We start from the raw sequence: 18,544 nt of genomic DNA on the forward strand, positions 1-18,544 counted from the left end.
GGCCAGACACTGAGCCAGACCGAGGAGGGAGGCCAAACACACCAGACACTGAGCCAGACCCGAGGCGGGCGGGCCAGCGCACCAGACACTGGGCCAAACCCGAGGAGGACGACCCAACTTACCAGACACTGGGCCAGACCCGAGGCGGGCGATCCATCTCACCAGACACTGGGCTAGACCCGAGGTGGGCGACCTAACTCACCAGACACTGGGCCAGACACTGAGCCAGGCCCTGAGCCAGGCCCGAGGCGGGCGACCCAACACACCAGACACTGGGCCAGACCCGAGGTGGGCGACCAAACACACCAGATACTGAGTCAGACCAGAGGTGGGAGGCCCAACGCACCAGACACTGGGCCAGACCCGAGGCCGGCGGTCCAGCGCACCAGACACTCGGCCAGACCCGAGGCGGGCGACCCAGCACACCAGACATTGGGTCAGACCCGAGGCGGGCGACCCAACTCACCAGACACTGGGCCAGGCCCTGAGCCAGGCACTGGGCCAGGCCCTGAGCCAGGCACTGGGCCAGGCCAGAGGCAGGTGACCCAAAGCGCCAGACACTGGGCCAGACCCGAGGTAGGCGACCCAACACACCAGACACTGGGCCATACCAGAGGCAGGCGACCCAGCGCACCAGACACTGGGCCAGACCCGAGGCGGGTAGCCCAGTGCACCGGACACTGGGCCAGACCCGAGGCGGGCAACCCAACTCACCAGACACTGGGCCAGATCCGAGGCGGGCGTCCCAACTCACCAGACACTGGGCCAGATCTGAGGCGGGCGTCCCAACTCACCAGACACTGGGCCAGACCCGAGGAGGACGACCCAGTGCATCAGACACTAGGCCAGACGCGATGTGGGTAGCCCAGCGCACCAGACACTGGGCAAGATGCGAGGCGGGCGACCCAACTCACTAGACACTGGGCCTGACCCAAGGAGGGCGAAGCAACGCGCCAGTCACTGGGCCAGACCCGAGGCGGGAGACAACTCACCAGACACTGGGCCAGACACTGAGCCAGGCCCTGAGCCAGGCACTGGGCCAGGCCCGAGGCGGGCGACCCAACACACCAGACACTGGGCCAGACACTGAGCCAGACCGAGGTGGGAGGCCAAACACACCAGACACTGAGCCAGACCCGAGGCGGGCGACCCAGCGCACCAGACACTGGGCCAAACCCGAGGAGGACGACCCAACTTACCAGACACTGGGCCAGACCCGAGGCGGGGGATCCATCTCACCAGATACTGGGCTAGACCCGAGGCGGGCGACCTAACTCACCAGACACTGGGCCAGACACTGAGCCAGGCCCTGAGCCAGGCCCGAGGCGGGCGACCCAACACACCAGACACTGGGCCAGACCCGAGGTGGGCGACCAAACACACCAGATACTGAGTCAGACCAGAGGCGGGAGGCCCAACGCACCAGACTCTGGGACAGACCCGAGGCGGGTGACCCAACACACCAGACTCTGGGACAGACCCGAGGCGGGCGACCCAACTCACCAGACACTGGGCCAGACACTAGGCCAGACACTGGGCCAGGCCGAGGAGGGAGGCCCAACTCACCCGACACTGGGCCAGATCAGAGGCGGGCGACCCAACGCGCCAGACACTGGGCCAGACCCAAGGCGGGTGACCCAACACACCAGACACTGGGCCAGACACTGGGCCAGACACTGGGCCAGACGCTGAGCCAGGCACTGGGCCAGAAACTGAGCCAGGCACTGGGCCAAGCCCTGAGCCAGACCCTGAGCCAGGCACTGGATCAGGCCCTGAGCCAGGCACTGGGCCAGGCCCGAGGTGGGCGACCCAACACACCAGACACTGGCCAGAAACTGGGCCAGACCAAGGAGGGGGGCCCAACACACCAGACACTGGGCCAGACCCGAGGCGGGCGCCCCAGCGCCCCAGAAACTGGGACAGACCCGAGGCGGGCGACCCAACGCACCAGACACTGGGCCAGACCCAAGGCGGGTGACCCAACTCACCAGACACTGGGCCAGACACTGGGCCAGGCACTGAGCCAGGCACTGAGCCAGGCCCTGAGCCAGGCGCTGAGCCAGATCCGAGGCGGGCGACCCAACTCACCAGACACTGGGCCAAACACTGAGACAGGCCCTGAGCCGGGCACTTGGCCAGGTCCTGAGCCAGGCCCGAGGCAGGCGACCCAATGCGCCAGACACTGGGCCAGACCCGAGGCGGGGGACCCAGCACACCAGACACTGGGAGAGACCCGAGGCGGGCGACCCAACAAACCAGACACTGGGCCAGACACTGGGATAGACCACGGATGGAGACCCTACACACCAGACACTGGGCTAGACCCGAGGCGGGCGACCCAGCGCACCAGACACTGGGCTAGACCCGAGGCGGGCAAACCAGCACACCAGACACTGGGACAGACCCGAGGCGGGCGACCCAACAAACCAGACACTGGGCCAGACCCGAGGCAGGCGACCCAGCGCACCAGACACTGGGCCAGACACCGGGCCAGGCCCGAGGCGGGTGACCCAACACACCAGACACTCGGCAAGACACTGGGCCAGACCCGAGGTGGGCGGCCCAGCGCACCAGACACTGGGCCAGACCCGAGGCGGGCGACCCAGCGCACCAGACACTAGGTCAGACCCGAGGCGGGCGGCCCAGCGCACCAGACACTGGGCCAGACCCGAGGACGGCCCAACTTACCGGACACTGGGCCATACCCGAGGCGGGTGACCCAACTCACCAGACACTGGACCAGACCCGAGGCGGGCGACCCAACGCACCAGACACTGAGCCAGACACGGAGCCAGGGCCTGAGCCAGGCCCGAGGCGGGCGACCCAACGCACCAGACACTGGGCCAGACCCGAGGCGGGCGACCCAACTCACCAGACACTGGACCAGACCCGAGGCGGGCGACCCAACGCACCAGACACTGAGCCAGACACGGAGCCAGGGCCTGAGCCAGGCCCGAAGCGGGCGACCCAACGCACCAGACACTGGGCCACACCCGAGGTGGGCGACCCAACGCATTAGACACTGAGCCAGACCCGAGGAGGGCGGCCCAACGCACCAGACTCTGGGCCAGACCCGAGGCGAGCGACCCAACACACCAGACACAGGGCCAGACCCGAGGCGGGCGGTCCAGCGCACCAGACACTCGGGCAGACCCGAGGCGGGCGACCCAATGCGCCAGACACGGAGCAAGTGACCCAACACACCAGACACTGGGCCAGACCCGAGGCGAGCGACCCAACTCACCAAACACTGGGCCAGACAATGAGCCAGGCACTGGGCCAGGTCCTGAGCCAGGCACTGGGCCAGGCCCTGAGCCAGGCACTGGGCCAGGCCCTGAGCCAGGCACTGGGCCAGGCCCGAAACGGGCGACCCAACACACCAGACACTGGGCCAAACACTGGGCTAGACCAAGAAGGGAGGCCCAACACACCAGACACTAGGCCAGACCAGAGCGGGCGACCCAGCGCACCAGACACTGGGCCAGACCCAAGGCGGGCGGCCCAGCACACCAGACACAGGGACAGACCCGAGGCGGGTGACCCAACATACGAGACACTGGGCAAGACCCGAGGAGGACGGCCCAACTTACCAGACACTGGGCCAGACCCGAGGCTGCGACCCATCTCACCAGACACTGGGCCAGACCCGAGGCGGGCAATCCAACTCACCAGACACTGGGCCAGGCCCTGAGCCAGGCACTGGGCCAGGCCCTGAGCCAGGCCCGAGGCGGGCGACCCAACACACCAGACACTGGGCCAGACACTGAGCCAGACCGAGGAGGGAGGCCAAACACACCAGACACTGAGCCAGACCCGAGGCGGGCGGGCCAGCGCACCAGACACTGGGCCAAACCCGAGGAGGACGACCCAACTTACCAGACACTGGGCCAGACCCGAGGCGGGCGATCCATCTCACCAGACACTGGGCTAGACCCGAGGTGGGCGACCTAACTCACCAGACACTGGGCCAGACACTGAGCCAGGCCCTGAGCCAGGCCCGAGGCGGGCGACCCAACACACCAGACACTGGGCCAGACCCGAGGTGGGCGACCAAACACACCAGATACTGAGTCAGACCAGAGGTGGGAGGCCCAACGCACCAGACACTGGGCAAGACCCGAGGCCGGCGGTCCAGCGCACCAGACACTCGGCCAGACCCGAGGCGGGCGACCCAGCACACCAGACATTGGGTCAGACCCGAGGCGGGCGACCCAACTCACCAGACACTGGGCCAGGCCCTGAGCCAGGCACTGGGCCAGGCCCTGAGCCAGGCACTGGGCCAGGCCAGAGGCAGGTGACCCAAAGCGCCAGACACTGGGCCAGACCCGAGGTAGGCGACCCAACACACCAGACACTGGGCCATACCAGAGGCAGGCGACCCAGCGCACCAGACACTGGGCTAGACCCGAGGTGGGCGACCTAACTCACCAGACACTGGGCCAGACACTGAGCCAGGCCCTGAGCCAGGCCCGAGGCGGGCGACCCAACACACCAGACACTGGGCCAGACCCGAGGTGGGCGACCAAACACACCAGATACTGAGTCAGACCAGAGGTGGGAGGCCCAACGCACCAGACACTCGGCCAGACCCGAGGCGGGCGACCCAGCACACCAGACATTGGGTCAGACCCGAGGCGGGCGACCCAACTCACCAGACACTGGGCCAGGCCCTGAGCCAGGCACTGGGCCAGGCCCTGAGCCAGGCACTGGGCCAGGCCAGAGGCAGGTGACCCAAAGCGCCAGACACTGGGCCAGACCCGAGGTAGGCGACCCAACACACCAGACACTGGGCCATACCAGAGGCAGGCGACCCAGCGCACCAGACACTGGGCCAGACCCGAGGCGGGTAGCCCAGTGCACCGGACACTGGGCCAGACCCGAGGCGGGCAACCCAATTCACCAGACACTGGGCCAGATCCGAGGCGGGCGTCCCAACTCACCAGACACTGGGCCAGATCTGAGGCGGGCGTCCCAACTCACCAGACACTGGGCCAGACCCGAGGAGGACGACCCAGTGCATCAGACACTAGGCCAGACGCGATGTGGGTAGCCCAGCGCACCAGACACTGGGCAAGATGCGAGGCGGGCGACCCAACTCACTAGACACTGGGCCTGACCCAAGGAGGGCGAAGCAACGCGCCAGTCACTGGGCCAGACCCGAGGCGGGAGACAACTCACCAGACACTGGGCCAGACACTGAGCCAGGCCCTGAGCCAGGCACTGGGCCAGGCCCGAGGCGGGCGACCCAACACACCAGACACTGGGCCAGACACTGAGCCAGACCGAGGTGGGAGGCCAAACACACCAGACACTGAGCCAGACCCGAGGCGGGCGACCCAGCGCACCAGACACTGGGCCAAACCCGAGGAGGACGACCCAACTTACCAGACACTGGGCCAGACCCGAGGCGGGCGATCCATCTCACCAGATACTGGGCTAGACCCGAGGCGGGCGACCTAACTCACCAGACACTGGGCCAGAGACTGAGCCAGGCCCTGAGCCAGGCCCGAGGCGGGCGACCCAACACACCAGACACTGGGCCAGACCCGAGGTGGGCGACCAAACACACCAGATACTGAGTCAGACCAGAGGCGGGAGGCCCAACGCACCAGACACTGGGCCAGACCCAAGGCCGGCGGTCCAGCGCACCAGACACTCGGCCAGACCCGAGGCGGGCGACCCAGCACACCAGACATTGGGTCAGACCCGAGGCGGGCGACCCAACTCACCAGACACTGGGCCACGCCCTGAGCCAGGCACTGGGCCAGGCCAGAGGCAGGTGACCCAAAGCGCCAGACACTGGGCCAGACCCGAGGTAGGCGACCCAACACACCAGACACTGGGCCATACCAGAGGCGGGCGACCCAGCGCACCAGACACTGGGTCAGACCCGAGGCGGGTAGCCCAGTGCACCGGACACTGGTCAAGACCCGAGGCGGGCAACCCAACTCACCAGACACTGGGCCAGATCCGAGGCGGGGGTCCCAACTCACCAGACACTGGGTCAGACCCGAGGCTGCGACCCATCTCACCAGACACTGGGCCAGACCCGAGGCGGGCAATCCAACTCACCAGACACTGGGCCAGGCCCTGAGCCAGGCACTGGGCCAGGCCCTGAGCCAGGCCCGAGGCGGGCGACCCAACACACCAGACACTGGGCCAGACACTGAGCCAGACCGAGGAGAGAGGCCAAACACACCAGACACTGAGCCAGACCCGAGGCGGGCGGGCCAGCGCACCAGACACTGGGCCAAACCCGAGGAGGACGACCCAACTTACCAGACACTGGGCCAGACCCGAGGCGGGCGATCCATCTCACCAGACACTGGGCTAGACCCGAGGTGGGCGACCTAACTCACCAGACACTGGGCCAGACACTGAGCCAGGGCCCTGAGCCAGGCCCGAGGCGGGCGACCCAACACACCAGACACTGGGCCAGACCCGAGGTGGGCGACCAAACACACCAGATACTGAGTCAGACCAGAGGTGGGAGGCCCAACGCACCAGACACTGGGCCAGACCCGAGGCCGGCGGTCCAGCGCACCAGACACTCGGCCAGACCCGAGGCGGGCGACCCAGCACACCAGACATTGGGTCAGACCCGAGGCGGGCGACCCAACTCACCAGACACTGGGCCAGGCCCTGAGCCAGGCACTGGGCCAGGCCCTGAGCCAGGCACTGGGCCAGGCCAGAGGCAGGTGACCCAAAGCGCCAGACACTGGGCCAGACCCGAGGTAGGCGACCCAACACACCAGACACTGGGCCATACCAGAGGCAGGCGACCCAGCGCACCAGACACTGGGCCAGACCCGAGGCGGGTAGCCCAGTGCACCGGACACTGGGCCAGACCCGAGGCGGGCAACCCAACTCACCAGACACTGGGCCAGATCCGAGGCGGGCGTCCCAACTCACCAGACACTGGGCCAGATCTGAGGCGGGCGTCCCAACTCACCAGACACTGGGCCAGACCCGAGGAGGACGACCCAGTGCATCACACACTAGGCCAAACCCGAGGAGGACGACCCAACTTACCAGACACTGGGCCTGACCCAAGGAGGGCGAAGCAACGCGCCAGTCACTGGGCCAGACCCGAGGCGGGAGACAACTCACCAGACACTGGGCCAGACACTGAGCCAGGCACTGGGCCAGGCCCGAGGCGGGCGACCCAACACACCAGACACTGGGCCAGACACTGAGCCAGACCGAGGAGGGAGGCCAAACACACCAGACACTGAGCCAGACCCGAGGCGGGCGACCCAGCGCACCAGACACTGGGCCAAACCCGAGGAGGACGACCCAACTTACCAGACACTGGGCCAGACCCGAGGCGGGCGATCCATCTCACCAGATACTGGGCTAGACCCGAGGCGGGCGACCTAACTCACCAGACACTGGGCCAGACACTGAGCCAGGCCCTGAGCCAGGCCCGAGGCGGGCGACCCAACACACCAGACACTGGGCCAGACCCGAGGTGGGCGACCAAACACACCAGATACTGAGTCAGACCAGAGGCGGGAGGCCCAACGCACCAGACACTGGGCCAGACCCGAGGCCGGCGGTCCAGCGCACCAGACACTCGGCCAGACCCGAGGCGGGCGACCCAGCACACCAGACATTGGGTCAGACCCGAGGCGGGCGACCCAACTCACCAGACACTGGGCCAGGCCCTGAGCCAGGCACTGGGCCAGGCCAGAGGCAGGTGACCCAAAGCGCCAGACACTGGGCCAGACCCGAGGTAGGCGACCCAACTCACCAGACACTGGGCCAGGCCCTGAGCCAGGCACTGGGCCAGGCCCTGAGCCAGGCACTGGGCCAGGCCAGAGGCAGGTGACCCAAAGCGCCAGACACTGGGCCAGACCCGAGGTAGGCGACCCAACACACCAGACACTGGGCCATACCAGAGGCAGGCGACCCAGCGCACCAGACACTGGGCCAGACCCGAGGCGGGTAGCCCAGTGCACCGGACACTGGGCCAGACCCGAGGCGGGCAACCCAACTCACCAGACACTGGGCCAGATCCGAGGCGGGCGTCCCAACTCACCAGACACTGGGCCAGATCTGAGGCGGGCGTCCCAACTCACCAGACACTGGGCCAGACCCGAGGAGGACGACCCAGTGCATCACACACTAGGCCAAACCCGAGGAGGACGACCCAACTTACCAGACACTGGGCCTGACCCAAGGAGGGCGAAGCAACGCGCCAGTCACTGGGCCAGACCCGAGGCGGGAGACAACTCACCAGACACTGGGCCAGACACTGAGCCAGGCACTGGGCCAGGCCCGAGGCGGGCGACCCAACACACCAGACACTGGGCCAGACACTGAGCCAGACCGAGGAGGGAGGCCAAACACACCAGACACTGAGCCAGACCCGAGGCGGGCGACCCAGCGCACCAGACACTGGGCCAAACCCGAGGAGGACGACCCAACTTACCAGACACTGGGCCAGACCCGAGGCGGGCGATCCATCTCACCAGATACTGGGCTAGACCCGAGGCGGGCGACCTAACTCACCAGACACTGGGCCAGACACTGAGCCAGGCCCTGAGCCAGGCCCGAGGCGGGCGACCCAACACACCAGACACTGGGCCAGACCCGAGGTGGGCGACCAAACACACCAGATACTGAGTCAGACCAGAGGCGGGAGGCCCAACGCACCAGACACTGGGCCAGACCCGAGGCCGGCGGTCCAGCGCACCAGACACTCGGCCAGACCCGAGGCGGGCGACCCAGCACACCAGACATTGGGTCAGACCCGAGGCGGGCGACCCAACTCACCAGACACTGGGCCAGGCCCTGAGCCAGGCACTGGGCCAGGCCAGAGGCAGGTGACCCAAAGCGCCAGACACTGGGCCAGACCCGAGGTAGGCGACCCAACACACCAGACACTGGGCCATACCAGAGGCGGGCGACCCAGCGCACCAGACACTGGGTCAGACCCGAGGCGGGTAGCCCAGTGCACCGGACACTGGTCAAGACCCGAGGCGGGCAACCCAACTCACCAGACACTGGGCCAGATCCGAGGCGGGGGTCCCAACTCACCAGACACTGGGTCAGACCCGAGGCTGCGACCCATCTTACCAGACACTGGGCCAGACCCGAGGCGGGCAATCCAACTCACCAGACACTGGGCCAGGCCCTGAGCCAGGCACTGGGCCAGGCCCTGAGCCAGGCCCGAGGCGGGCGACCCAACACACCAGACACTGGGCCAGACCGAGGAGGGAGGCCAAACACACCAGATACTGAGCCAGACCCGAGGCGGGCGGGCCAGCGCACCAGACACTGGGCCAAACCCGAGGAGGACGACCCAACTTACCAGACACTGGGCCAGACCCGAGGCGGGCGATCCATCTCACCAGACACTGGGCTAGACCCGAGGTGGGCGACCTAACTCACCAGACACTGGGCCAGACACTGAGCCAGGCCCTGAGCCAGGCCCGAGGCGGGCGACCCAACACACCAGACACTGGGCCAGACCCGAGGTGGGCGACCAAACACACCAGATACTGAGTCAGACCAGAGGTGGGAGGCCCAACGCACCAGACACTCGGCCAGACCCGAGGCGGGCGACCCAGCACACCAGACATTGGGTCAGACCCGAGGCGGGCGACCCAACTCACCAGACACTGGGCCAGGCCCTGAGCCAGGCACTGGGCCAGGCCCTGAGCCAGGCACTGGGCCAGGCCAGAGGCAGGTGACCCAAAGCGCCAGACACTGGGCCAGACCCGAGGTAGGCGACCCAACACACCAGACACTGGGCCATACCAGAGGCAGGCGACCCAGCGCACCAGACACTGGGCCAGACCCGAGGCGGGTAGCCCAGTGCACCGGACACTGGGCCAGACCCGAGGCGGGCAACCCAACTCACCAGACACTGGGCCAGATCCGAGGCGGGCGTCCCAACTCACCAGACACTGGGCCAGATCTGAGGCGGGCGTCCCAACTCACCAGACACTGGGCCAGACCCGAGGAGGACGACCCAGTGCATCAGACACTAGGCCAGACGCGATGTGGGTAGCCCAGCGCACCAGACACTGGGCAAGATGCGAGGCGGGCGACCCAACTCACTAGACACTGGGCCTGACCCAAGGAGGGCGAAGCAACGCGCCAGTCACTGGGCCAGACCCGAGGCGGGAGACAACTCACCAGACACTGGGCCAGACACTGAGCCAGGCCCTGAGCCAGGCACTGGGCCAGGCCCGAGGCGGGCGACCCAACACACCAGACACTGGGCCAGACACTGAGCCAGACCGAGGTGGGAGGCCAAACACACCAGACACTGAGCCAGACCCGAGGCGGGCGACCCAGCGCACCAGACACTGGGCCAAACCCGAGGAGGACGACCCAACTTACCAGACACTGGGCCAGACCCGAGGCGGGCGATCCATCTCACCAGATACTGGGCTAGACCCGAGGCGGGCGACCTAACTCACCAGACACTGGGCCAGACACTGAGCCAGGCCCTGAGCCAGGCCCGAGGCGGGCGACCCAACACACCAGACACTGGGCCAGACCCGAGGTGGGCGACCAAACACACCAGATACTGAGTCAGACCAGAGGCGGGAGGCCCAACGCACCAGACACTGGGCCAGACCCAAGGCCGGCGGTCCAGCGCACCAGACACTCGGCCAGACCCGAGGCGGGCGACCCAGCACACCAGACATTGGGTCAGACCCGAGGCGGGCGACCCAACTCACCAGACACTGGGCCACGCCCTGAGCCAGGCACTGGGCCAGGCCAGAGGCAGGTGACCCAAAGCGCCAGACACTGGGCCAGACCCGAGGTAGGCGACCCAACACACCAGACACTGGGCCATACCAGAGGCGGGCGACCCAGCGCACCAGACACTGGGTCAGACCCGAGGCGGGTAGCCCAGTGCACCGGACACTGGTCAAGACCCGAGGCGGGCAACCCAACTCACCAGACACTGGGCCAGATCCGAGGCGGGGGTCCCAACTCACCAGACACTGGGTCAGACCCGAGGCTGCGACCCATCTCACCAGACACTGGGCCAGACCCGAGGCGGGCAATCCAACTCACCAGACACTGGGCCAGGCCCTGAGCCAGGCACTGGGCCAGGCCCTGAGCCAGGCCCGAGGCGGGCGACCCAACACACCAGACACTGGGCCAGACACTGAGCCAGACCGAGGAGAGAGGCCAAACACACCAGACACTGAGCCAGACCCGAGGCGGGCGGGCCAGCGCACCAGACACTGGGCCAAACCCGAGGAGGACGACCCAACTTACCAGACACTGGGCCAGACCCGAGGCGGACGATCCATCTCACCAGACACTGGGCTAGACCCGAGGTGGGCGACCTAACTCACCAGACACTGGGCCAGACACTGAGCCAGGCCCTGAGCCAGGCCCGAGGCGGGCGACCCAACACACCAGACACTGGGCCAGACCCGAGGTGGGCGACCAAACACACCAGATACTGAGTCAGACCAGAGGTGGGAGGCCCAACGCACCAGACACTGGGCCAGACCCGAGGCCGGCGGTCCAGCGCACCAGACACTCGGCCAGACCCGAGGCGGGCGACCCAGCACACCAGACATTGGGTCAGACCCGAGGCGGGCGACCCAACTCACCAGACACTGGGCCAGGCCCTGAGCCAGGCACTGGGCCAGGCCCTGAGCCAGGCACTGGGCCAGGCCAGAGGCAGGTGACCCAAAGCGCCAGACACTGGGCCAGACCCGAGGTAGGCGACCCAACACACCAGACACTGGGCCATACCAGAGGCAGGCGACCCAGCGCACCAGACACTGGGCCAGACCCGAGGCGGGTAGCCCAGTGCACCGGACACTGGGCCAGACCCGAGGCGGGCAACCCAACTCACCAGACACTGGGCCAGATCCGAGGCGGGCGTCCCAACTCACCAGACACTGGGCCAGATCTGAGGCGGGCGTCCCAACTCACCAGACACTGGGCCAGACCCGAGGAGGACGACCCAGTGCATCAGACACTAGGCCAAACCCGAGGAGGACGACCCAACTTACCAGACACTGGGCCTGACCCAAGGAGGGCGAAGCAACGCGCCAGTCACTGGGCCAGACCCGAGGCGGGAGACAACTCACCAGACACTGGGCCAGACACTGAGCCAGGCACTGGGCCAGGCCCGAGGCGGGCGACCCAACACACCAGACACTGGGCCAGACACTGAGCCAGACCGAGGAGGGAGGCCAAACACACCAGACACTGAGCCAGACCCGAGGCGGGCGACCCAGCGCACCAGACACTGGGCCAAACCCGAGGAGGACGACCCAACTTACCAGACACTGGGCCAGACCCGAGGCGGGCGATCCATCTCACCAGATACTGGGCTAGACCCGAGGCGGGCGACCTAACTCACCAGACACTGGGCCAGACACTGAGCCAGGCCCTGAGCCAGGCCCGAGGCGGGCGACCCAACACACCAGACACTGGGCCAGACCCGAGGTGGGCGACCAAACACACCAGATACTGAGTCAGACCAGAGGCGGGAGGCCCAACGCACCAGACACTGGGCCAGACCCGAGGCCGGCGGTCCAGCGCACCAGACACTCGGCCAGACCCGAGGCGGGCGACCCAGCACACCAGACATTGGGTCAGACCCGAGGCGGGCGACCCAACTCACCAGACACTGGGCCAGGCCCTGAGCCAGGCACTGGGCCAGGCCAGAGGCAGGTGACCCAAAGCGCCAGACACTGGGCCAGACCCGAGGTAGGCGACCCAACACACCAGACACTGGGCCATACCAGAGGCGGGCGACCCAGCGCACCAGACACTGGGTCAGACCCGAGGCGGGTAGCCCAGTGCACCGGACACTGGTCAAGACCCGAGGCGGGCAACCCAACTCACCAGACACTGGGCCAGATCCGAGGCGGGGGTCCCAACTCACCAGACACTGGGCCAGATCCGAGGCGGGCGTCCCAACTCACCAGACACTGGGCCAGACCCGAGGAGGACGACCCAGTGCATCAGACACCAGGCCAGACGCGATGTGGGTAGCCCAGCGCACCAGACACTGGGCAAGATGCGAGGCGGGCGACCCAACTCACTAGACACTGGGCCTGACCCAAGGAGGGCGAAGCAACGCGCCAGTCACTGGGCCAGACCCGAGGCGGGAGACAACACACCAGACACTGGGCCAGACCCGAGGCAGGCGACCCAACACACCAGACCCGAGGTAGGCGACCCAACACACCAGACACTGGGCCAGGTACTGGGCCAGACCCGATGCGGGCGACCCAACACACCAGACACTGGGCCAGACCCGAGGCGGGTGACCCAACACACCAGACACTGGGCAGGCCCGAGGCAGGCGACCCAACACACCAGACACTGGGCAAGACCCGAGGCGGGCGACCCAACACACCAGACACTGGGCCAGACCCGAGGCGGGCGACCCAACAAACCAGACACTGGGCCGGACACTAGACACAAGACAGGCACCCCAACCAAGCAACAGCAACATAGCAACCCAAATGAAGCACACATGACTGAAAGGCCAAAACTAGGCACGCAAGGCCAAACGGTAAAAAAAACAACAGGAAAGGAGCCGGTGGCGGAAGGAGTGGGGCGATGCTGTGAGCCCTCACCAGGAAAGGGGGGCGCCCCGGCAACCATTTATCTCCTGGCGTGGGCTTCAAGAAAATGCCAGCGGTGCAGGCAGGAACGGCATCCTCGCTCTGCAATATGCTCTCCCAACGGTGGGCTTCAGGAAAATGGTCACTGGAGACATGGCCATTTTCCAGCAACCGGTCAACGGAAAAGCAATGTGCAGAGCGGGGACTCCGCTCCGGACTAAAGCCTCCGACATATTCTTGAATTCCACCGTGGGGACACCTCGTGCTCCTAGTCCAGGACCCGCAGCACCACCCCTAAAAATGTGCATCTGATAATCCGCAGAATATGGTATATTGAATATTAGTCTGCAAGCTTGTAAGAGCAGAGAACCCGCTGTACTAGATTGTGAGCTCTTATGAGCAGGTCGCATATCTTTTTTTCGAGGGTCAGCTCTCTTGAGCTTATAATTACGTACAGCAGGGGCAGACATACCATTGATGCAACCTATGCCACTGCACAGGGACTCCAGATGTAAAGGGGCCACTACCACCCCCAAATCAGGTGAATTGTGCATTTTACAGAGGCCTCATCTGGCTGTGTCCGCCCCTTATGTACAAATATACAGCAATATGCAGCAGGACAGAAGAGATCCAGGGAGATATCCGATCGCCAGAACTGGGGTCAGGAAGGAATTTTTTTCCCCCCTGGGGGGGTTTCTTTGCCTTCCTCTGGATCTTTGGGTCCAGTGGCTCTCAGTGAGGTCTGCTATATCCGCAGTAAGTTCTGTGGTCTCCATCGGGCCTGACCTGAGAGTCATTGTGACTTATAATTTATTAAAAGGACCAGTAATATTTTCTTTACAATGTTGCTTATTGCGATTTCAAAAAAAAAAATATAAGGAATATATTGTGTTGTGTTCTATTTGTGTGGACTTCTCCCTACACAGTGACAATGATGAGTGATCGCCGCGCTCAATATTCCACAACTAGAACCAGACTTGGTTGCTGATCCGGCATATAACAAAGTGTCTCATCTGCTATATACATGGCGGCAGCTGCTGCAGGACCAGGGACTATAGGGGGCGCTATACACAGAGCAGGTCACATATAACTTCAGCCCAAGATACATCTCTAGTGTTATGGGGGTCAGTCTCTGTGATGGGGGGGCACTCACATTGTTTTGGTCCAATATAAAATTACCTAAAAGACCGAGGATGAGATCACAGCGACGGAGAATACAGGAGACACAGGAAAATGGCTTAAGAGGTCCATTTACGAAGACCGGCTATAGGAAGTAAAGCAGATACTTGGACGGAATTGTGCCAGATTGTGCACCTATTTATTAGAATAGGATAGATACATGATTTCTGTTAAAAGGAATCAGTCAACAGGTTTTTGCTATGTAATCTGAGAGCAGCATGATGTAGGGGCAGGGAGCCAGATTCCAACGATGTATCACTTGCTGGGCTGTTTGGAGAAGCTTTGACAGAATCCCTGCTTTCTATGTTGTCAATGTGCTCAGAATGTTAAGCCCTGTGTAACCCCGCCCACACTCCTGATTGGCAGCTTCCTGTGTACAAACTGCAAATCAATGGTGAGGGCGGGGTTACACAAATTAGCCTGACTGGCCTGCACCAGAGACCTGGTCTGTCAGTGATAATCTCCTGCTGATAAAACACTGACTAAACTATAACACACAGCCTAATAAGTGACAGATCCCTGTATTTATAATCTCTTGCTGAACATCATGCTGCTCTCAGACTAAGAAGTAAAAACCTGCTGGCAGATTCCCTTTAATGATGTATATGTCCTGTTTGGTATCTCCAAGAGCAATGTCATCAGAGTCGCTCACCACCAATGCAGATGTGAGTGGCGCTGGACAACTCCTTTATGTCCAATAATTATCTGCAAGGCTGGCCTCCATCAGAGATGAACACACATCTGTCTGTCAGGTTGTTGGGAGAGACAAATTGGTTGATATATCCCTCTCTTCTTAGCCCACTTGGCTAAAAAGACGATTTACACACAGGGATGAGGTACAGTGGCAGGAACACACAAAAACCAACGCCGGATTCAGAATAGCGGCATTTACAACAATAAAAAATTCCATATTTATGGATAGTGGAAGGTTCTCTCTAAAGGGATTTAGGAAGACTGAGAACACCTGAAATGGATGACCCCCATCTCTGGTTTCCTCTATTATGACCGGCCATTAATGGGAGAATTATGGAGATGGGACCAGGCGTGTGCAGAGTCTTCCTCACAGCAGCAGACCAAGGACAAGTATGAAGCATCATGGTCCATGTGCATTATTAAACCCCATGAATTATTCATTTTGGGGGATAATTCGGGACATGAATGGGACTGCTGGGACTAGTGTCTCTTAGAACCAATAAGGTCAAAGGAAGCCTTGATTAGGTTAGAAATGGGGGTCTAGTATGGTTACTGGATACGTGAAGTCCCCACAACCCCAATACCCACACACAGTAGATAAGTCCTGGAAGCCCTGTCCTGTGGAACCCTACACCTGACTTCAGGCCACCACCTCTTGGTTGTCCAATGTTCTTGCTTCTCTAGAGCTCTTCTCAGATATTCATTACACCAGTGCCCCAGAGTATGAACACTAGGGAGGATGAGCAGGAGATCCTGTGGTGGACATAACTGCAGCAGCCCAGTGGCAATATGCCATTATAACAGTACCCTGAGGTGGTGGAGGATGGAAACACCCATTCACACTACATTCAGCGGTGCAGTCATGTCTTTACGCAAGGCTTACAACTGAATCCCTGAAATTCAGGATTGTGCCAAAACATCCAAAAATTAGAGAAAATGGGGCCCAAAGATTTGTACTTTGGGTTGTTTGATTTTGTTCAAATTAATGGCTACGTCAAGGGCACATCTGAATCCCATTTTTCGGGGGACCTGTAGAAGACTCCGGGGACCTCAGCTGTCAGACAGTATGGGGACCTACAGGACAATTGGTAATACAGGGTCGGCCATATTGAGGAGGGCTCTTCTACCCCTGCTCATTATTGCTCCTCTACCCCTGCTCATTAGTGCTCCTCTACCCCTGCTCATTAGTGCTCCTCTACCCCTGCTCATTAGTGCTCCTCTACCCCTGCTCATTAGTGCTCCTCTACCCCTGCTCATTAGTGCTCCTCTACCCCTGCTCATTAGTGCTCCTCTACCCCTGCTCATTAGTGCTCCTCTACCCCTGCTCATTAGTGCTCCTCTGCCCCTGCTCATTAGTGCTCCTCTGCCCCTGCTCATTAGTGCTCCTCTGCCCCTGCTCATTAGTGCTCCTCTGCCCCTGCTCATTAGTGCTCCTCTGCCCCTGCTCATTAGTGCTCCTCTGCCCCTGCTCATTAGTGCTCCTCTGCCCCTGCTCATTAGTGCTCCTCTGCCCCTGCTCATTAGTGCTCCTCTACCCCTGCTGCGCGTTTGTGAATCTCCCCTTAAGAAAAAAATGGATTTGCTACTTGACCAAGTGAAGGGAATGGGGGTTTAATACATTTTTTCTTATTCACATGGCACCACCCTCCGCAACCTGTCACCCTAACCACCCCCAGTGCCTAGTGGCTGATGCAGCCCTGCTCAAAAAAAACCCCCTCAAATTTGTCTTGGGCAAAACAAGGTTACACCTCCAATTAGCTAAGTAGAGCGAAGGGGGTGGAGGAGTTAGAGGCAAAAAGACACAGACGGAAGGAGCAATGTATTTCACCCTGTGGATTTACAGCCGCACAGTAATGCTGGATAATGTCCTTCTTGCTGCTGTTTCTACTGTCTTTGAGCTTGGAGCAAGAGCAGCAAGAATCCGTCATGTCTGTGTGTACTGCATAAAGCAGACATCATAGCAGCTACTCTCCATCCACTAGCTCAGAGAGGGCTGAAAATCAGAGACAGAGCTGCAGAGGGGAAACTGATGAAAACACAGGATTTATCAATCAGTGATCCTCAAATGTGAAAGGGATTTATCACACACTTTTACCCAAATCTCTGGCATTGGTGGAGACAGACATCTCACCTATCCAACACTGTAGACAGTGATTTATTTTCTTACTGTATGAGACTTGGTATAAACCTGGTGAATGTAGGTGACCATGGATGATACTGGTTATTCACCTTCAATTCCACAATGAAAATCATCCACACAGAAATGAGTCCCACCAGCTTTGGAGAACCAAACTTTGGTGGACTGTGACTTCGTGGCGCGGGTAATATCCATCAGACTGAACCCACAATCTAACTCTGCATCCGATCAGACAAATAGAAAAGCCATTGTCCCAGTTACCTGATTCTTGTATCTAGAAGTTCTTTGATCATAGCCACAACCTCGTCGTCATCTTCTGAAGGCGCTTATAGCAGAAAAAAAAATCAAGAGTTAATCAAGGATTCTTTATTATTAACTGCTCATACAAAAAATAAAGAGGTAAAGCACAGAGCTAGCGAGTGCCATCCTGCAGGTGTCCTGTGTCTCATTTTCTCCCTCATTCAGTGAATAAATAATGTCGCTTTTACACTGCGCCATTTCTGTTTATATTAACCGACTGCACTTGCATGTGCACAGAACGATCCGTAATGGATTGTTCTGTGCTGAGAGGCTGTCAGGGTTTTCAGCAGCACAGCTCCTGTTTACACACCACAATGTGCTGCCGAGAGCAATTATTTTTAATCAAAGCTAACACACACACAAAAAAAAAAAGTTTAGCTCATTCGTTCGTTCCCCAACCTGTTTAAACACTTGATTCCCAAGAATCTGCCCACTTAAAGGGAATGTGTCACCTCCGGGACATATATGACCTATTAATATGGGCATACAGGTTATAGAAAAGTTACACTGGTCCTACCTGTCTGCCTCATATTAATGGCCTTGTTGCTGAGAAACCGGTTTTTACTTACCGGTAATAGGATTTTACAGAGTCCACGACAGCACCCACTACGAGAGAGGGGATCCGCCCACCATCAGGACAGGAACCTACAGGTTAAAAAAGGGCGGT

The 18,544-nt window shown here is 61.7% G+C and overlaps 1 protein-coding gene across 3 annotated transcripts in view; it reads right to left on the reverse strand.

The window, feature by feature from the left end:
* NFU1 (NFU1 iron-sulfur cluster scaffold) overlaps nt 1-18,544 on the reverse strand; it is a 98,292-nt gene that overhangs the window by 55,792 nt on the left and 23,956 nt on the right. For all 3 annotated transcript variants that reach the window (XM_077263053.1, XM_077263052.1, XM_077263051.1), the window contains one exon: nt 17,839-17,902. In XM_077263053.1, the coding sequence (XP_077119168.1) occupies nt 17,839-17,902 (64 nt within the window). The remainder of the gene's footprint in view (nt 1-17,838; nt 17,903-18,544) is intronic.

Source organism: Ranitomeya variabilis, chromosome 5 (assembly GCF_051348905.1).
Source record: "Ranitomeya variabilis isolate aRanVar5 chromosome 5, aRanVar5.hap1, whole genome shotgun sequence".
NCBI classification, from domain to species: domain Eukaryota; kingdom Metazoa; phylum Chordata; class Amphibia; order Anura; family Dendrobatidae; genus Ranitomeya; species Ranitomeya variabilis.